Source organism: Uranotaenia lowii, chromosome 3, assembly GCF_029784155.1.
Source record: "Uranotaenia lowii strain MFRU-FL chromosome 3, ASM2978415v1, whole genome shotgun sequence".
Taxonomy (NCBI): domain Eukaryota; kingdom Metazoa; phylum Arthropoda; class Insecta; order Diptera; family Culicidae; genus Uranotaenia; species Uranotaenia lowii.
In genome coordinates, this window is record NC_073693.1 from 307,065,944 (window position 1) to 307,087,443 (window position 21,500).

Sequence of the window (21,500 nt, forward strand, 5' to 3'; positions counted from 1 at the left end):
GTCCCATCGTTCGTTCGTTCGTTGGCAATAAAACGATTGTTTGGTCAGTATGAAAACAACATTCCCTCGGCGGACAACGGACGTTTTATATTCGGCTTTCGAATTTTAGTTGTTGTTGTTATTGATTTGAAAGTTTTAAAAATGACATCGAATAAAGACGAAATGCATCCTCCTTCGTGGATGTCCAACGAATTTTTCGAAAATGTGTTGAGAAGTTCGGAAGGATCTGATCGTTTGGAAGTGACCAACACAAGAATTGAGCCCGGAACGAAAGCCGGTGATCACTATTGTAGTGCTATGTTCAGGGCACGTGTCCATTTCAAGTGTCTTTCAGACGATACGAATAACGCCGTTAGGGAAAAGTCTCTAATTATTAAAACCATACCGGAATCGGAGGGGTTTAAACGTGAGTTTTTAACCAACTGCAAGATGTTTCAAACGGAAGCTACCATGTACAAGACTGTGTTGCCAGAAATGCATCGTCTTTTGATGTCCTTAGGAGATGACACGCAAATAGCACCACGGTAAGGGATTCAATTCAAGCTAAAAAAAATCAAAAAAATCATGGTTTACTCCAATTTTACAGCCTACTTTACTCAGCTCGGGAACCGGAAGTGGTTATGGTTTTTGAAGACATCTGCACACTCGGTTACACCACAAAGTCTTCTCAACTTGGGCTTCCCGAGGCCAAACTTCTGTATGACAAACTGGCGAAATTCCATGCGGTTTCCATGCTCTTGGAAGATTCTGTAAGTGAAATTACTTTTAAAAATAATCAAATTATAACAAGCTCGATCATTTCAGCTTCCAATTTTAAAACAACTAAACACTGGCCTCGGCAACTTGCGGATAGAAACCTTCGAAGCGATTTGGAGGGACAACTTTTCATCGTTGGGAAAAATTTGCCAAACCTGGCCGGGCTACGAAAAGTTCGCCGACAAGCTGGAAACGATCAAAGCTCCGATCATTGATCGACTGGAGGAGATTTACAGCTTCCAAGAGTCTTCGGTGTATCACGTGCTGAATCACGGAGACTTGTTCTACAAAAATATGATGTTCAAGATGGTCGACGATGTGCCCCAGGAGATGTTGTTGGTAAATATCGTCCTTCATTGGAATTTTGTTTGTTTGGACGATATAATCTCCCAAATTTCAGCTGGATTATCAAATGAGCGTTTGGGGTTCTCCGGCGATAGATTTGATCTATTCACTGTATGATGCTTGTTCCGTTGACACTCGAGATAACCACCGAGATGAACTAATAAGCTTCTATCACGAGTGTTTGATGGAATCGTTGAAAAAATTGGGGTACACCAGTAAAATTCCTTCGTTAGAGGAATTACAAGTTGAAATCACCAAAAATGGTCATTTAGGTTTGTTAGATACAATTTCATGTATCAACTCAAAATGATTCCACATCCCACTTTTAATATTCTCAGAACTGTTCCTGGTGGTCGCCTTTATGCCGATTATGGTGCTTAAAGTTGAAGAACTGATGCCGAACGTGGCGGAACAAGCCGCCGAAGGATTCGAAGCGAACCCGGAAGACCTCGATGGGAACGTTATGAGCACGGCCATGCAGCATCCCAAGGTGGCTCCCGTTCTGAGGAGATATCTTCCGAAATTTCTGGAGCGTGGTTTGCTCGATTTATAGCGGCGCTGTGATTGTGGATATATTGAATAAAAACATGTGCAGTTCTTTTAGCTGATTTTTTTTAAGTTTGAAAAAAATATCAAAATCTCAATAAGGTATACAAAAAACAGATGGATTTTTGTTGATTATACTGGGAAAATCTATATCAGATTACATCCATCGGAATAAATCAAAACCTGTGACGGTCATTAAAGGAGGAGAAGCATTATCATATCGATGAGTATGGTGATACTTTACCTTCAATGGCGACCGTTAGAAAGAACTATTTTTTTAATTGTTAAAACAAAGTCACTGACCCTTTCTCGACTAACTCGATCGATACTGTTCGAGCCAAACTCGAAGAATTGGCAACGTCGCATTGCGCCACCAACGATAAAATCATCACCGATCACCGCCTGCACTGCAACACCACTTTTGTGTGTTGTTTTTCCATTCAAGGACATGCATTCATATGTGTACATAAAAAACGCCGGTAAACGCCGGCCGGCGTACAACAACAATTGCATGCTGTTGCTTCAGCCAGCGAGCAGTGGAAATTTCCATTGCGCACACAGATGTTTTTGTGCGTGTTAATGAATCAATCATTCAAGTAACCGGCGTGTTTGCCAATCCATTCAGATCCATTCAAGTGTCCGGCCTGTTAAAACGTGGCTATTTAAGAAGTTAAGAATTCCTCCGAAAGTTTCCTTCCAACGAGTTGGAAGCCGGGCAAAGGCGGCTTCCTGGTGCTGGCTCACTTCGAATAGTACCACGACATTGTAAAGTACAAAGTGCACGACACATCCAGCACACAAAACCCATATCTAAGTGATAAAAGCCAGACACCAGGTAAGCCAGGAGACGCCGAACCGCCATTTTGTTCCTGCAGAAATACGGAACACTAACGCCTGGTTCCTCAACAGAACCCCTAAGTCTTTGGCCAAAAAGTAACCATTTAACGGGACGAAAGTCAACCTGGTCCCTGAACCCTAGTCCTGAATCGGCCTTGGTCTTTAGTTCCGGTCGTCACGGATAGCAGTTATCTTCCGGACGGTCACACGTCGAAGGTGGTTGTCGATTCCGCACTACGAACCCTCCGGATCGACCAACCAGCTCCCCAACCCGCTCATTCGTCCTCGCCGTGGAGATTCACGGAAGAAAAATCCCGGTTTCCGGCCGGAATTACATCGACAGAGTAGTTGGTCGGCAGTAGCGTCACCATCACCGTAGATCCGCCAGTTTCAACAGCGACAACCAGGGCTTGGCCCTAAAAGGTACCGTAACCATCTGGGGAATTATTAGTTTCGAGTAGATAACCATACGGTGGAAGTAAAGTGTTGTGGAAATTGTGAAATAAATCCAAGAAAAGCATATTTTGGGGTTTTCCTGAGGTCAAAGTTCGAACTCCCTGCGATTTCTTTTGGTAAGCGAGCCGCCCTGAGGCCTAATAAAGGGAGTCCCTGTAACGCCGGTGGGGTGGTAGGTTTTAAACTTACACATTCCACTGTTACACGTTAACTTAACCACACGTGTATTTCAATTGGTTATGGGCCCAGGTATCCAAACTGGAAGACAGTAATTTTCTTTGGTCACATCAAAATTGAAGCATGACCACTCGAAGCCCTGAATGAACACGGCAATCGGAAAGGACACATCAAGTCCTAGGAGATGGTCCTCATCAGCAGTCTTCAAGAAATGAAGCACCCGGCGGAAGCGGTACGATCGGAGCAGGAAGCGTTCGAGTCGGCAGGAGTTCCGTTGTGTTGCCCCTCATTGAGAAGCTGCGTGGAAGGGACAATTACACGTCGTGGGCGTTTGCGATGCGGATGATTTTGATCCACGAGGGTAGCTGGTCTGCTGTGGAAGAAGGTGGTGATGGTGTGCCGGAAGATTTGAAGCTGCTAGCTTTGGCCACCATCTGCCCGAGCCTAGAAAGCTTCAACTACAGCTTGGTCGAAATTGAAAACTGCCTTCCAAGATACTGGGCTAACAAGGAAGATAGGATTGCTGAGAAAATTCACGTCGGTGCGGCTCGTTAATTGTTCCAGCGTTGAGGCATACGTGAACGAGTTGATGAGCACCAGTCACAAGCTCAGAAACGTGGGATTTGATGTGAACGATTCCTGGCTAGCGGCGATTTTGCTGATGGGCCTTCCCGAACAATACGAGCCTATGATAATGGGGCTCGAAGCTTCCGGAACGGCGTTGACATCGGATGCAGTAAAGGCCAAAATCCTACAAGACGTGAAGCTGGAACGTGGTTCTGTCGGCAGCAGCACGGACGGTGCTCTGTACAGCAAAATGAACCGGAAGAAATCTAGCGAGTCAAAGGATGGTGTCAAAAACGAAAAACTTTGCTACAATTGCGAAAAGCCGGTACATTTTGCCATCAAGTGTCCACTCAAGAGGACGAAAGGAAGCAAGCCGAAGAGATTCTGCAGCATTTTTGCCATCGGAGACGTCAAAGCGGACGAATGGTATCTGGATTCCAGAGCCACCGTTCACATGGCTCGCGCGGATCAATCATTTGTTAATGTGGTTACCATGGAGCACGATGTTGGGACAGCAAACAACGGTAACATGAAAGCTGTCGCCAAGGGAACGGTTCGCATGGAAACTGGCGAAGGACGAGTTGACGTTGCCAACGTGTTGAAAATTCCAAGGTGATTTTCATGGCCAAGAAGTTCGAGATCTGGGACGAGAGCGGCGAGCTAGTCATCACCGGAACTGAAGAAGGTGGTCTGTATCAAGTTAGTTGGCCGCAGAAAGCTTTTTTGGCGAACAGCATCGAACTTTGGCACAGACGTCTAGGCCATTTGAATGAGAGCAGCTTGAAGAAATTGAAGTGAATGGCCAACGGTATGGAGTTCCAAAATGAAACGAATGTTGATTGTGAGTCGTGTCTCAAAGGGAAGCAGGCACGATTTTCGTTTCCGAGCAGCGAATCAAGAGCCACGGAGCTGTTGGAGTTGGTACACTCCGATCTCTGTGGGCCCATCGAGGTGTCATCGTTTTGCAACGTTTGTCGACGATGCAAGCAAGAAGGTCGTGGTCTATTTTCTCGAACGCAAAAACCAGGCGCTTGAGGCTTTCCATAAGTTCAAGTCCAATGCTGAGCGACAAAGCGGCAAGAAGATGAAGATCCTGCGTACCGACAACGGGACGGAGTACGCAAACTGAGGCTTCCGAAAGATTCTGGAGCGCGAGGGTATCCGGCATCAAACTACTTGTCCATACACGCCGCAGCAAAACGGCGTCGCAGAGAGGATGAACCGTACACTGGTGGAGAAAGCATGCTGAACGATGCGAAGCTTGGTAAGGAGTACTGGGCAGAGGCAGTTGCGACGGTCGCTTATGTCGTCAACAGATGTCCGACGAGGTGTTTGAACAACAAGACGCCGGAAGAGGCGTGGTCTGGCAAGAGAGCGAATCTTCGTCACTTGAAAGTGTTTGGTTCAAGAGTGACGACCCACATCCCGAAAGCGAAGCGCAAGAAGTTTGATCCCAAGGCAAAGAACGGCATTTTTGTTGGTTATTGTGAAGATACCAAAGGCTATCGTGTGTATGACCCCGAGCGCAACGAGTTCCAGATCAGCCGAGATGTTGTGATTTTGGCTGAGGGCGGGGCGAACACACGCGCAGCGTGTGGAAGGGCTACGAGCAGGCGACCGGTTCAGTGAAGAAGGTGCCCTCGCAACAGCATAAGCCAGTGGTTCCGAGTTACGAGGTAGGAAGTAGCTGTAAGGGGTGGGACGCAGTCCCCAGTGTACACGACCCAAGACCAACTTGAATAAACGTGGGAGGTTTCAAAATAATCAAAGTGTTTTCTTGGCTAGCCGAACCGTCTGTAGCTTAAGCCGATCCTGAGGCATAGAGGGGGAAATCTCAGCATCGCTGAACCCGCTAGCCGAACCATTTGTTATAGTTTGGGAAAATAGAAAAATAGCAGATTTTTTCCGTGTGGCAGTACAGGATGACTCACCTGCTAGAACATCAAACTTCCTGACACATGTCACAACAAAAGAGCGAGATGGCTACATGCATCGCCTCAGATGACGTGGCCTAATCAGATGCATCGGCTTTGCCGATCTCCAATTCAGGCGGAGTTTATATAAGACCTACGCACCCATTGACCGGCCTCTTTGATACCTTGGAGTTCGCGTCCGAAGTGTCGTCCAATCGTTTTGCGCGCATTTTATCCCGCCGACATCCGTTTCCGCCAACCTAGTGTCGTCTCCGATTTGGGACCTGTGTTGTTGTTTGAGTGCTCAGTTTTGTTGAGTGAAAGGCACTGTGCAACCAAAGTTAAGTGCCCACGACTCCAAGAAGATTGGACAGCCGTCCGTTACCATACGGCTCTGTACACGCCGTCTGTTAACATACGGCAGGACATTCCCGGCCGTACGATAACCTACGGCTCGGGAAAAAGAACTGCAGTTCTTGGTTAGTCACAACAGTTACCGGATAACGATTCGAGGTCAAGGCAACTTCCGCCATAACGCCGGAGGCAGGCAGAGGGCCAAACGACATCATCGATCGTTGGTGAACTGGGCCAAGTTCACGAACAGCGATCCCACGTGGTACCACGGCAGCGATCCCCGGGGCAACGAAGTGTCCAGCAGCAACAGCAGCAGAGATAAGCAGTGAGTCAAAAAAGGGTTTTTGTTTATAATAAATTAGATTTGTTTTTTTAAGTTTATTTGCTTTTTGCTCAATATAAGACATTTTAAATGCACTTAAAGATTTTTTGTTCTTTATTGCGTACACCGAAAAGCCTTAAATACGGGTTATAACTGGGTGGGAGGTAGCGACATCGAACAGCAGGTGAGAGAGTGTTTCCCTAATTACCACGAGCCGACCCTGAGATTGGCTGGAGTCCTGAGCTAGTCGAAGGCCTAGTTTCAACCTAAAGATATGTACGCTAGCCAAAGATCTTGGCATTAAATTCTAGCTTGGGAAGAAACGACTTCAATATCCGGCGATGGTTGATGTGGAATACGATAGAATGAGCGGCATTTCTTGATCCCCAAAAGGACGCCACCCTCTCTTAGACCGTCACGATCCAGGCGAATAATATTGTGAAAAAAAAAAATAAATATAAGTAAATAATAAATTAATTTTTCCACCCACTAACCCAACCGTGCGCTGTCCTAGGACAAGGTTTCGGTCGCCGATAATAATTCATCCAATCAAGGTACGGTGTCCGACCAAATAAGGCCAAACTGTCGCCAAATTTTATTCTAACAATAACAATGCATGCGAGAGAGAGAGAGAGAGAGAGAGGGCGGCTAGTGACCTTATCAAGCTCTTATCTGGTCAGGTGTAACTAAGCGGCTCTGTTATCAACGCGTAATTTGAAGCATCTGGAGTAGGAGATTCGTTTTGCTGCATTTTGTTCTCAAACTGGTTCCGAATGAATTAAAAGAAAAAAAAATGGGCAAAAAATATATGAATGCCATGTCATGGCTTAGGTAGATTTTTTCTTTTGTATTATTGTTGAAAAAGAAGATTGATGAACCAACGTGAAATGAAGATAATTCTAATTTTTTTTATTAAAAAAACCAGTTGTCATCACAAAGTAACAATAAATAGTATTAATGTTAAAATTAAATATAACATAATAAACCCAAAATCGTTTCAAGAACACTTTATTATAAAAAAATCTGTTGTCTGATAAATGATATTTTGTACAGTAAATTTTTTTATGTCCCACTGTGCGCTTCACCAAACACCCAAAATGGTATGATAAATGGCAATGCAAAGAAATTCGTTGTCCACTGGTAACATTTTTTTGCGATTTAAACGTTTCTGATGGTTTCGCTTGGGTTAGTTTGGAACATTCACTCGCAAAAGAGACTTCTAAATTTACTCCATCCTCATCGACTATTCGGAATTTTATCTTCTGAGCTAGAATGGCTTTCAACAAAGATGAGCTTAATGCTCCCGCGTGGATGGACGGACCGTTTTTCGAGACCGTTCTCAAACAGTCGAGCAAACATGCAGAACAGCTTAGCGTAGAGAAGTTTCACATTGTTCCTGGATCTAATTTTGGGGATCATTACGCCAGTGTGATCTTCCGAGCCATTGTGTCCTACAAAGTGCGAGATCAGAGCCACGAAGTTTCACTAATCATCAAGACGATCCCGGAACAGGATGGTCCAAAACGAGATCTGCTCAAAGATGGTGCCTTTTTTCAGACGGAAACCTTCATGTACGAGAAGGTTCTGTTCGAAATGCATCGGCTGTTGAAATCTGTGGGCGATGGAACGGAGCTCGGCGCAAGGTTAGCAAATTAGCTCGGATTCAAATTTCAAACGTTGATTTTTTGTTTAAAACTTTCGTTTTCCGATTTTTAATGTTCGTTTTCCAATTTTCGTTTCTCATTTTGCATTTTGAATTTTGAATTTTGAATTTTGAATTTTGAATTTTGAATTTTGAATTTTGAATTTTGAATTTTGAATTTTGAATTTTGCATTTTGAATTTTGAATTTTGAATTTTGAATTTTGAATTTTGAATTTTGAATTTTGAATTTTGAATTTTGAATTTTGAATTTTGAATTTTGAATTTTGAATTTTGAATTTTGAATTTTGAATTTTGAATTTTGAATTTTGAATTTTGAATTTTGAATTTTGAATTTTGAATTTTGAATTTTGAATTTTGAATTTTGAATTTTGAATTTTGAATTTTGAATTTTGAATTTTGAATTTTGAATTTTGAATTTTGAATTTTGAATTTTGAATTTTGAATTTTGAATTTTGAATTTTGAATTTTGAATTTTGAATTTTGAATTTTGAATTTTGAATTTTGAATTTTGAATTTTGAATTTTGAATTTTGAATTTTGAATTTTGAATTTTGAATTTTGAATTTTGAATTTTGAATTTTGAATTTTGAATTTTGAATTTTGAATTTTGAATTTTGAATTTTGAATTTTGAATTTTGAATTTTGAATTTTGAATTGTGAATTTTGAATTTTGAATTTTCAATTTTCAATTTTGAACTTTGAACTTTGAATTTTGAATTTTGAATTTTGAATTTTGAATTTTGAATTTTGAATTTTGAATTTTGAATTTTGAATTTTGAATTTTGAATTTTGAATTTTGAATTTTGAATTTTGAATTTTGAATTTTGAATTTTGAATTTTGAATTTTGAATTTTGAATTTTGAATTTTGAATTTTGAATTTTGAATTTTGAATTTTGAATTTTGAATTTTGAATTTTGAATTTTGAATTTTGAATTTTGAATTTTGAATTTTGAATTTTGAATTTTGAATTTTGAATTTTGAATTTTGAATTTTGAATTTTGAATTTTGAATTTTGAATTTTGAATTTTGAATTTTGAATTTTGAATTTTGAATTTTGAATTTTGAATTTTGAATTTTGAATTTTGAATTTTGAATTTTGAACTTTGAATTTTGAATTTTGAATTTTTTTCTCTCTTTATTCAAATTTAGAATTAATTGTCTGATTTTCGATTTACAAATTTAAATTTTTGATTTACAATTATTTAATTTTTATCCATTTCGACTTCCAACAGGCTTGTTTATTCAGCGAAAGAACCCCGCCTGGTGATGGTATTCGAAGACGCCTGCCCTCGAGGGTTTAGGACAAGAGCTCAACAGCTCAACTTTGAGGAATCACAAATTTTATATGCAAAATTGGCTCGAATCCATGCGCTCTCGATGCACCTGATAGATGAGGTAGGTTTTATTTGTTTAAATTTTTATATTTAAGCCATTTTTCGCGGTGCAACATTTTTGATTAATGAGTTGAGTTTTTCTTTGTATTTCCGTTCCGTAGATTCCTGCCATCAAAAACTTGGTCAAAGGAGTGGGTAACATGCCACCGGGAAATTTTGCCAAAATTTGGGTGAACAATTTTGCGATCCTGGCCGACGTTTGCGAGAAATGGCCCGGTTACGAGCAATATCCGGAAAAGTTACGCGAAATCAGACATCACATCATGAAGAAAATGAACCAAACTTACACGGCCAGTGAATCCAGTTTGTACCAGGTGCTGAATCATGGCGATTTGCATTGCAAGAATATGATGTTCAAAATCGAGGAAGGTGAAACAAAAGATATTTTATTGGTAAGTCTATCGTACCTACTAAGAGTTTTCAAAAAAACAGCTCAAAGTTAATTGTTTTGAAATACCGTTAGATTGACTACCAAGTCAGCATTTGGGGAACACCCGCGCTCGACATTCTCTACTCGATGTATAACGCCGTTTCATCGGAAGTCCGGGATCAGCATCGAGATGAATTGATAAGCTTCTACTACGAAGAATTCTCCTCCACCCTCAGGAAGGTTGGCTACCTCAAAAAGATTCCAACACTTCTTGATTTGCACATCGAAATTACTAAATGTGGTCACCTGGGTAGGTTTAAAAAATCATCATAGCTCAACGGATTTAAATTTCAATCTAACCAAAATTACAGAAACATTCCTTTCGGTTGCCTTCCTGCCGCTGATGACGGTAATGGCTATGGGGCCGCCCAAGGCCGAGAAGCAGGACGAGACACGCGAGTTCGAGATCGCCAATGTAGATCAGATGTACGATTTGACCAAAATGACATTCGAACATCCGAAGGTTGTGGGGATGCTGAAATCGTACCTTCCCACGTTGCTTCACAAGGGGCTGCTGGATCTGTGACTTCCCTGGTTGAATAGATTTTGTTTTGTACAAAATAATTAGCCTTAATGTTCAACTAGATGATTAAAATAGCCTGTCAAATTCAATTACTGACTAATTTAAAGCAGTTCCCTCTTTTTCATACTGTTGAAAAATTCTTTTGAACTCCTTAGTACCTAACTAGGAACCTTCACTTTTCGTATTGTTATTAAACCACTCTTGGATTAGTTCATTTATTGTGGATTGAGATTGATCCAGCTGTCGGATTTCATAAGCACCTTTGGTTACCGATCACAGGTGAGGCAAAAAAAAAACAGTCAAAAACACTTCTTCTACGTTTTTGGTTTAAAAGTCAGTTCAAGACACAACACGAAAACACTAGCAAGGGTTGAGAGGAAGTTTTCTTAAGGTAGGGGTATGATGGGAGAAATATTGTACAAGCTTTAGATTCTTGGCTTCTAGGGGTTAAAATCTGGTCGTTACTAGGATGTCCGATATGCCTTTCATACGCCTTTAAATAAAGGGGGTCCACGATGAAATTGCTACACTATGAAATTACCCTAACTTTTTAACCGTTGGGTAGAATTTAATGAAAATTTGGCTGGATTTAGTTCAAAGTGTATTGTTTACATCCTGCAAGTCCTGTAATCAAAACTCGCGGAAATGGAGTCGAAAGAACAGCTTGTGCATGGTGAAATTTTGCGCATTCATCACAAGAACAAGGATCTCTCGCATCGTTCCATCGCTAAAATGTTGGGAATCGCGAATTCCACGGTGTCGCGAGTGATTAAGCGGTTCGAGGAACGATTGCCTCCAATCGGAATCCCAGAAAAGAAGAAAAAGGTATTCCGTACAACACTAAAAATCACAACCGCGTATTTGGATGCTTCAACCGAAACCCGAACGCCTCCGTTCGGGATGTGGCTAAGAAGCTGAACCTAAGCCGAAATTTTGTCCAGAAGGCCAAAACTAAGGCTGGTCTTCGAACGTTCAAGGTACAAAAGGTCCCAAATCGCGACGAGAAGCAGAACAACCCAAGCAACCAAAAGTCTCATATTTACTTAAACTCGTTCCTACAAAGTTCGAATTTCGCTGAATAAAGGTTTCAAAGGGAATTGGTACCAAATTTTCTCGAATGTGAGCATGAAAGTTACAAAAGGTTCCTCAAATAGCCTTCTATGGATCTGAAGTTCCAAAAACTTCCTCAAATACCCTTTTTTGTGACATGTCAACCGCACCCACACAGTATAAAAGTTACAAATTAGGTCTCAAATAGCCTTCTGTGAACTTAAAGTTCCAAGAAGTTCCTCAAAAAGCCTTCTGTGAACTTCAAGTTCCAAGAAGATTTTCAATTACCCTATTTTGTGACGTGTCAATTGCAGGCCTGGCAAAAGTCATCGTCATGAGGCGTGAAGCTGTGACTGTGAAGCCTCTTGGTCCGTCAAACTCAATTGACTGTTCCTTAACGACCAGTCACTTCGTTTGCCAGCCATTCGTTCCCCATTCATTTGAAGCTAAAATAATAACCTAGTCAAGCAATCGCATTCAAACGACCGATGACAAAAAAGAAACGCATTTATTATTATTGTTGCTCCTGCCAGCAAGCTCGTTTTCAGTTTTTTATTGCTATTGTTGCTCTCTGCCAGCAAGTCGTTCAATTAGTTGTACCTGCCGTCAGCAGCCGATCGAAGTGTGAAGAGATTTGCCAGTCACTCTCAGGAGAAATTTTGACCTTGTGTAGGAGCTTCCGTCAATTGAGAACAGTGCCAGTCGTTTGATGAAACAAAACTAGTCGGGTCAAGCGTGTTCCAAGAAGTTCCTCAAATAGTCTTTTCTGTGACATGTCAATCGCATCATTCAGAATAAAAGTTACAAATTGGATCTCAAATAGCTTTCTATGGACTCGAAGTTCCAGAAAGTTCCTCAAATAGCCTTTTATGAGACATGTCCGCCATTTCATGAATATGAAATGTGAACGAACATCACAAAAGGGCATATAATAAATAAATCATTTTTTGGAGCTTGGAAATTGTTGAAATGTATAATTTATTTTGAAACTTCAACTCAGAACAACTTAAAGCTAACTCGCAAATGATTGTTTTTGAAAAGAGTAAATACTTTGACTTTATAAAATTTCGTCCAACTGTATTTACTTACCACGAATTTATAACACATTGAAAGTGAGTTGAAGCAATTCATTGATAAAATATCAAGATAAAATCAAGAATTTGTATAATTTTATGCTTAACAGTTATAAACATGGAATTTAAATTTTTTAAACGGATATTATTTTAACGGATGATTGATTTATACGCCGTTTCGTAATGTTTCTTAGTAATAGTCAACATGCGTCTTTGCTGTTGGCCGCTGGTTGCCCTTGCGGGATTCAAGGAAGCTTATAACCACTTCGAATTTTAGCTGTCGGTAAGGCAACATCTAGGCGTGGCGTCGTGGCAGCGTGTTCGGCTATCATCTCGGAGGATGGGGTTCAAATCTGGTACCAGGACTAATTTTTTCCATTAGGTCGTTTGATTGCTTGAGTAAGCAAATGAAATAATTGTGAAGCAGAACTGGCGTGCGTGCCGGCATGTAACAAAAACAAAGCAATTAAGTATGATCAATTGAGGGAGGGGATGGGAGGAATAAAGATGGATGCCGAGAAACCGGCAGCACAACATGGGCTGGTGATGACCAAAATAAGAGAAGAGAGGAGAATTATTTTTTTTTGTTTTTGCTGATTAAACGTTCACTTGTGGGCTGAATAGAAGGCTGTTCAAAACTGTAATGGAACTTCAAAGTTTCAATAAGAACTTAAATTTTGGGCTGAATAAAAGGAACTTCAGCACATTGATTATGCTGATTAAGCTGTGTTCGACCTTTTTAAAGAGACTTTTGGTTGCTTGGGAAGTCCACCAAAACCCGTGCCAGGAAGTTGTACCCCAGCAAACATAACATCGCATAAGAAATGTCAGCTCAACTGCGAATCGTAATTCCTACCAAACCCAGTAAATGATCGTAAAAATGGTTAGTTAAAGTCTACCAACTCGTATATGACAAAAGTCCGCCATGTTTGCAAATTTGTCTCCCGCGTGCGGGATTCAAATGAGAAAACAACCTTGTTGTTCTCTTTGCGATAAGCAGTGCAACCAGATTTCTAAAAATCGGAGGATCCATTTGGATAAACTGGCCAATGAGAGAAGCAGCAAATATTGTCGCTGGCAACGGTTTGCATGCATTGAGAGCAAAACTTGCGCTCTCTCGCATACTGTCAGGATGTACGGTAAAAGGTGTTGTATATCGTCCAATTTTTACAACTCTTATCGCTTAAGCCAGAAGTTAAAAATATGTATGTATATTGCCTCCACTTTAGTACGTAAATGCTGTTTTTTCGAGTTATATAAGATGATTTTATAATGTATATGGAACGTATAGCAAAGTTTGTTGAGAAATATACCTACAAAAATGTTTGCTGGGACCTCAACATGCTGACGAAAGTTAAATGCTGCATCATGGACAACGAAACAAATGTGAAGGCCGACTTCAAACAGATCCCCGGCAACATTTTTTTCACGGTCAAGGATAAGTTCAGCGTCCCGGAGCATGTCCGCACTCAGAAGATGTTCAAATTTGCGAAGAAATTCCTGGTTAGGCAAGCCATCTGAACGTGCGGGAAGCGGAGTACACCTTCTGTGACCCAGGACACGGAATCGTGGGATGAAAGACCCCATAGATTTTAAAATCCCAATGATCATATAAATATATATAAAAAAAGTGACCCAGGACACGATGAACAGACAGGTGTACATGAAAGAGTGCCTCTAGAAGCGGCTGCTTCCTCTCCTGAAAGCCCACAACGTCCCAATAATCTTCTGGCCGAATTCTGGCCGAAAATGTTAAACCCTCCCAACACTCCTGAGCTCCGTCCCATCGGAAGTACTGGGCGATTATGAAGCAGCACCTTCTTAAACGACCTAAGGTAGTGAAGACAGTCGAGGAACTGAAAAAAGTATGGGTTTACGTGCAAAAAAAGGTTGATTCACAGGTTGTGCAGAATCTTATGGCCGGGTTTAAAGCCAACAAGTAAAATGGTAAAATGCAGTTAGATAATTATTTTTCAATCCCTGATTGATGGCAATCGGATGGAACTACTTGCTAGAGAAGCTAGCCACCTCAAGCTAGAGGTTTTTTGACTGAGTGAAGTCATTACACAGTCCGGGCAGGTACTGCTTTACTTTGACCTCGAGGAGAAACACGCTACTCGAGAACGAGGAGTAGGTAATTTGCAGGAGAAAGAGAAGTTTTACTATTAATTCAACAGCGTGGTTAAGAAAATTCCGAAGGGTGGCATTCAAATCTACTTTGTCGACCGCAATGCAAAGGTTTTCTTCGATAATCAAGACTTTGGGCGCTTCATTTATTGTTTCATTTATTGTACATCAACAGATCACATATTGATCCTAATGATAAAATTAAAAATTAAAATTAAAGACACTACAAATACAATGGTCTACACAAAACTTAAAGCTTTAAGGATTTTTCTTCGGAATGCATCCCTTGAAACGTCAAAATCAAAATATTCGGAGTAGCGGTTGAATGTCTTGATTACACCTATAAGTGCTGTGTTAGCCCCATAATTATTCAAACGAAGAGGGACGTAGAGCTGGAAATCACGATTTCTCAAACCACGTGGTCGTATGTTGAGTTGAAGACCTTCCAACAGTGCGGGGCAATCAGTTCTGGATGTAAGCAAATCAGCCACGACAGAGGCTCGTGCGGCGGTCCTGCGGGCTTGCAGCGTGTCGATGTCGATTAAACGACAGCGGCTCTCGTAGCTGGGAAGTCGGAACGGGTCTTGCCAGCTCAGGTGACGAAGGGCGAATCTCATAAAGCGCCGTTGGATAGCCTCAATACGCTCAGAGCCGTTTTGGTAATAAGGGCACCAGATAGTAGAGGCGTATTCGAGGATCGAACGAACCAAACTGCAATAAAGACTCTTCAAGCAGTAAATATCTTTGAAGTCTTTCGCCATGCGAAACAATAGACCTAGGCTTCTAGAAGCTTTATCGACGATGTAATTGGTGTGAATCTTGAAATCCATCCGTCTGTCAAGAATGACACCAAGATCTTTCACGTGCTCAACTCGAGCAATAGCCTCGCCGCCGAGAAAATACGCTGCATTTGATGGAAGCCGCTTACGGGAAAAAGAAATTGCTGCGCATTTACTACGATTCAAAAGGCAAACAATTGACATCGCACCAGGAGGCGAAGAGGTTGAACTGGTCCTGCAGGAACTTGGCATCGTCAGGGCCGGAGATGGGATGAAACAACTTCAGGTCGTCTGCGTAAGCTAATTTTGGTCCATCGAGGAGTAACAGCACGTCGTTGAAATAAATCAAGAACAGTATTGGTCCTAAATGGCTCCCTTGAGGCACTCCAGAGGTGGCGAAAAACTGGTTGGAGAAGGATTCTCCCGTTTGGACAGTAAGTTTCCGACCTACCAGGTAGCTGCGAAACCATTCCAGTAGAGACCCACAAAAACCAATACGATCGAGTTTGGCGATAGCAATTTCATGGTTCACTTTGTCGAAAGCGGCTGACAGGTCGGTGTAGATGACGTCTGTTTGGAATCCTGAAGCAAAACTGTCTTGCACCTTAGACGTAAACGCCAGCAGGTTTGTGGTCGTAGAGCGCTTAGGCATAAAGCCATGTTGATCATTAGAAAAATATGGTTTGCAGTACGAGAAGATAGGGTCTAAAACAACCAGCTCAAATAACTTGGCAATAGCGCATAAGGCAGAAATACCGCGGTAGTTGTTGACATTCCTCCTGTCGCCTTTTTTGAAGACCGGAAACATGTAGGCTTCTTTCCATATAGAGGGGAACGTAGACGTGTTGAGCGATGCTTGGAAGATTCGTTTTATAGGTGTTAGCATATGTGATATGCAGCGCTTCAAAAAAGTGGCTGGTATACCGTCCGGTCCTGCAGAATAGCTGTGTTTCATGGGACACCTTGGGATAAGGTCACTTTGGTAAAGGGTGATACAATCAAGATTTGGTCAACATAAACTTGACGTATTTCTTTCAATTTTGCATTTAAAAAACCTGAACACCCCTCATTTTGAAGGTGTGTGTGTAGAATGTTGCTCCTATTTTGATTTTGGAATTCACTCTTCAGTTGTCAAAATGCCGTCCAAGGAAGAAAGCAGTGTATCAAAATTTTGCTCGCGCATCGCGAAAATCCGAGCTACTCGCACGCAAAGCTGGCAAAATCGCTAAAAGTTGCCAAATCAACCGTTACAAATGTAATTAAATGTTTGGGGAACGTTTGTCGACAGCCAGGAAGTCTGGATCGGGGGGAAATCGAAAACCGGAAGCCGCTGAGACGACAAAGAGAGTTGCCGGTAGTTTCAAGCGAAACCCTAACCCCTCTCTCCGAGATGCCGCAAATAAGCTGGGTGTATCGTCTACAACCGTGCATCGAGCCAAAAAACGAGCCGGACTATCGACTTACAAGAAGGTAGTGACTCCAAATCACGATGGTAAACAAAATACGACGGCCAAAGCGCGATCCCGGAGGCTGTACACGACGATGCTGACGAAGTTTGACTGCGTGGTAATGGACGACGAAACCTACGTCAAAGCCGACTACAAGCAGCTTCCGGGACAGGACTTTTATACGGCAAAAGGAAGGGGAGAGGTAGCAGTTATTTTCAAGCAAATGAAACTGTCAAAGTTCGCGAAGAAATATCTGGTTTGGCAAGCCATCTGTACCTGTGGCTTGAAAAGCAGCATTTTCATAGCTTCTGTCAACCAAGAAATTTACGTGAAAGAGTGTTTGAATAAACGTCTGCTGCCTTTCCTGAAGAAACACGGTTGTTCCGTACTGTTTTGGCCGGATTTCGCATCTTGACATTACGGTAAAAAGTCCATGGAGTGGTACGCTGCCAACAACGTGTAGGTGGTTTCCAAGGACAAGAACCCTCCCAACACGCCAGAGCTCCGCCTAATTGAGAAATATTGGGCTATTGTCAAGCGGAACCTAAAGAAGACCAAAAAAACTGCTAAGGACGGGCAGCAGTTCAAGGCAAACTGGCTTTCTGCGGCGAAGAGGGTGGAAAAGGTGGCTGTACAAAATCTGATGGCAGGGGTTAAGCGTAAGGCCCGGCAATTCGGATTTGGAAAAGCGAAAGCCTAACAGAATATTTTCCTTGAATTTATACTAACAAAACTTGAAAAAGAAATTTAATTTGATTTTTTAAATAAACGATTTCACCGATCTACACGCGTTTTCCCTTGATCAAATTTTGACCGTATCACCCATTATGCAGTCTAAACTCGACGACCTTACCGAAAGCTCCAAGGCAGCAAGTCTTAAAATCAATGTCAGAAAGACCAAGATGATGGAAATCAACACAGAAAATCTTTCCAATTTTGTTGTAGCTTGGCAACAAGTTGAGAAAGTGGAGTGCTTCCAGTATCTTGGAAGTCAGAAAACGTCTGTTGGTGCTACCAAGAAAGACATCGGAAGCAGGATAAAAAAGCCCGATTTGCGTTTGCGAGTCTCCGGAACATGAGACAGTCGAGACGTTCAAAACCTCGACGGACGGTGTCCGTAAAAACGATGGATGTATGGATCGAAGGAATGAATTTCCTGATAGGTCACTATAATGCTACAGTTGATTGTGAATATTAAATCGGCTGATAGTCATGCGAGTTTTATTAGTTTATTTGATGTGGAAACCGTCAGATAAAAAGTGAGGATCAAAACAATTTTGTTTTTAATGTATCAATATATAATAATGAATTTGACTCGTTTTTATTAACTTAGGACTAAAACCGTTATCACAAATCCAACAGACCCTTGTGATTCAACATTGGCAGGTACTGTTTCAACAACGTTTGAACGGCCGGATACGAATAGCACCCGACAACGTTTTCGAAATCCATCTCGACGCCCTCTTCCGGATCGCCACTTTTAGGTTGAGGTATCAACTGTTCCGGCGTTAGGACCATGTACGGGAGGAATACCAATGATACGAGGGTTTCCAAGTGTCCAGCCTTGATGAGCTCAACCCGCAAATCCACCAACGTCGGAATCTTCTTTGAATATCCGAATTTTTTCAACGCTTCGGCAAATTGCTCGTAATAGTAGCTTATTAGCTCCTCTCGATGTGTGTGTCGAGTTTCGGCCCCAACAGTGTTATACAACGAATACAGCAGGTCGATGGCAGGTGTTGCCCAAACGCTAATCTGGAAGTCGAGCTGGAATTTAAATAAAAGTATTAAAAACAATTTCTAACCAAACAAATGTAAATTTCTCCTACCAACATGATGTCCTCGGTAACACCTTCGTTTATTTTGAACATCATGTTTTTGTAATGTAGATCCCCGTGATTCAAAACATTCCACGAAGACGTTGGATCAGGCGTGTAGACCACCTTGAGCTGTTCGAAAATGGGATGCTTCAGCTTTTCCAATTTTTCGGTGTACTGTTCAAAGCCAGGCCACTGTTGACAAAGTTGCCCAATCATATCGAAATGTTTCAGCCAAATTTCGATGAACTTTCCAAGGTCCGTGGTCCCCAGGCCGTTTGCCATCGTTTTTATGACGGGAATCTGAGGAATAGAGGTTAGATAGATTGAAGAGTTAGATTGAATTAGTTATTTCTACTTACAGTATCGGCTAGTGCCTTCGATGCCGCATGAAAACGAGCCAGCTTTTGGAGGACAATTTTAGCTTCCGGCAGAGTGGCGGCCTCGGATTTCATAGCGTAACCATGAGGGCACAGGTCCTCGAAGACCATCACCATGTAGGGTTCCAATGCCGAGTAGAGGAATCTGCGAAGTAAAGTGAAAAAATTTCTTTTTATTTTCGACTCACATATATGTATATTTTAACGTTTTAACGTTTCTTAAGATCAATTCGGAAGGACGAGTTTCATCATGGGTACTTATTGGGTTTCGAAAAATAGCAAAAATCTCTATTGGAAGATTTAAAGTATATTTCTTTTGATTTTTTGTACCACTACAAAAAATCAGCGACCGAAGCAGTAACAACAAACCCACGAAATTAGATTGAGAATATTGCCATAAACAAACAGTAAAATGTACGAGAAGCATGCTGATAAATGCTGTCCATAAATGACTTATCAAAAAGACGGTACCATAAACCGGGGTAAAATTGATCACCAGGTTAACTTTGATCCACATGAAATATTTCCACATAATCATCAATAACTGAATCTAAAGTTAAAATGTCTCGTTTGAACGTTTGAAAACCTGTAAGTTGAGTTTCAAATTTGGAAAAACTTGGAAATTGAAAATTTTAAATGTAAGTAAAAATGTAATTTCAAAATCTTGAAACATCTGAGAAGCAGGCTTTGACTGGTTCGGAGCGCACGCATTTTTTCCGTCGCGTTCGTGGAAAATTTTCAAAACTATTAATTTTCATGTGGAAGTTGGAAAAAAAACTTCCGAAACATCTAAATTTATAAACCTAAAGAGGTGTTCAGTGAATCTAGTGTTTCACAAATTATCGCGGAAAGGGTGGAATATCAGATTTCAATAGTTTTTATAAGAAGCAGCACTTAGGGATCGAGGGCAGTTTAAAATTCTTTGTGAAGTGCATGGTGATTGGAGGACATTTGGAACCCATTGCCAGCTGTACAAAGCTTTAAACAAATTGTTTAAAAGTTTAAAAGGAAAATTATATTATAAAGCCTAGAGTTTATTTGGTGTTTGTTATAATAGAAAAAGAATTTATGAGACACGCTTGATTTTTGTTTTTGATTGCTGCGACTTTGAAGGAACAGTGAAAGGTGGAATAATGGTGTCTCAGGAAACAGCACCAAATGAGGCATATGTGAAAAAGTGAGGTAACATAAAGGTGGTGAAAATCATCGAAATTCTTTTGAAAATTATATGTCGTAGCTTACTAAGAAGCCACATAAAGTGTGCTATCAGTGAACACATATTAAGGTTTCATACGTAAATAATGCCGTGAATGACGAATTTCGAACAATGGTCGGCTGTTTATTTTTCGTTGTCGGTGCTGATGATTGACGAAGATGCTCTTCAAGACATGTCTGAACGTTAATTCAATAGTTGAAAAAGAGCTCGGCGAGGAATTTCCATTTTTCTGCTTTCCTTCTTTTGATTATTTGTTGCTAAGACGACACGTTTGATGTTTGAACTAAAATGATCTATAAATTTTTGTTACTTATATTGGAGCTAAAACTTCAACGGTTATTTCACGAAATCTTTTGAAAGAGTAATTTTCAAAAGATTTCGTGAGGGTACTATTTTTTTCTGTTTTTTTTATGTTTCTTTTCAAGAGCGATCAAAAGCGCTATATCCAAGGTCAAAGACCAGAGATGATGGTGCACAGAAGTTCAAAATAATTTTTTTTTCATAAATGACTAACAGAGTTCAGAAATGTAACTTGACAAAATAAAGCAATTTTCTAATTTTTAAGTCAATCACTAAGATCATAAATTATTCTATATCTCAGAATTTACTGGACCAAAAGTAACAAATTTAGTATCTTTGAGCCACCGAAAGTTCAATTTTGTAGAGTTTAATGATTAATTTTATATCATTTTTGAGTTATGTCTCTAAGAGTAGCTCATTCGTAGAAATGAAAGAACGAGAATTCTCATACTTAGTCTGCAATTAGTTAACAAATAATGTTTTCGATTATAAGCAGTGGCAATGTAGTTCTCCACGAGGTTGCTCTAACTGCTGTTTATTTCATCTGTTTATTTATTTACTTTATTTGTTTAATTTTTGATGATCAAATTCTTGAAGGAAAAAAGTAATTTAAAAATATTTCTTGAAATAATTAGTTTAGAGACATGATGTCTCCAAGGCCGTGCAAACGGGGGAGGGGGGGAGGTATTTAGGGGTTTAGCCCCCCCCCCCCCTGAAAGTTTTTTTTCCAAGTAAAATTTACACCGTAGTATCAGATAACTTGATCTTAAATAAGTGTTAACAAGTAAGTCAAAAATTTTGCTCGCCTCCGGCGGAATTTAGTCTTTAATCACCCTTGGCTTCAGACATTTCATTCTACGACACTTCATGACGTTCACGATTTGAAACTAATTTTTCATTGTAAATTTTGATTTGCAAATCAATTAACTTTTGGTATTGAAACTCTTAACTTGACATACAGAAATCCTAAACTTAGAATGGATTTTTATTAAGAATTGTTACTAAACATGAACAGAGTTTAAAACG

At 40.7% G+C, this 21,500-nt stretch overlaps 2 protein-coding genes across 2 annotated transcripts; one reads left to right on the forward strand and one right to left on the reverse strand.

Annotated features, from left to right (window-relative positions):
• Positions 1–10,390, forward strand: LOC129753699 (uncharacterized). The gene is made up of 14 exons (XM_055749545.1): positions 1–524; positions 587–749; positions 805–1,095; positions 1,157–1,373; positions 1,440–1,653; positions 3,682–4,237; positions 4,297–4,383; positions 4,759–5,276; positions 6,091–6,276; positions 7,545–7,916; positions 9,170–9,332; positions 9,433–9,723; positions 9,795–10,011; positions 10,073–10,390. Exons 1-14 carry the CDS (start codon positions 142–144, stop codon positions 10,285–10,287), a joined length of 3,873 nt encoding a protein of 1,290 aa, XP_055605520.1. The 5' UTR covers positions 1–141; the 3' UTR covers positions 10,288–10,390.
• Positions 10,391–18,108: 7,718 nt separating this feature from the next.
• On the reverse strand, positions 18,109–19,075 carry LOC129753700 (uncharacterized). Its single transcript, XM_055749546.1, has 3 exons — positions 18,941–19,075; positions 18,591–18,881; positions 18,109–18,528 (listed from the first exon to the last, which is right to left on the reverse strand). Exons 1-3 carry the CDS (start codon positions 19,073–19,075, stop codon positions 18,109–18,111), a joined length of 846 nt encoding a protein of 281 aa, XP_055605521.1.
• Positions 19,076–21,500: the final 2,425 nt, after the last annotated feature.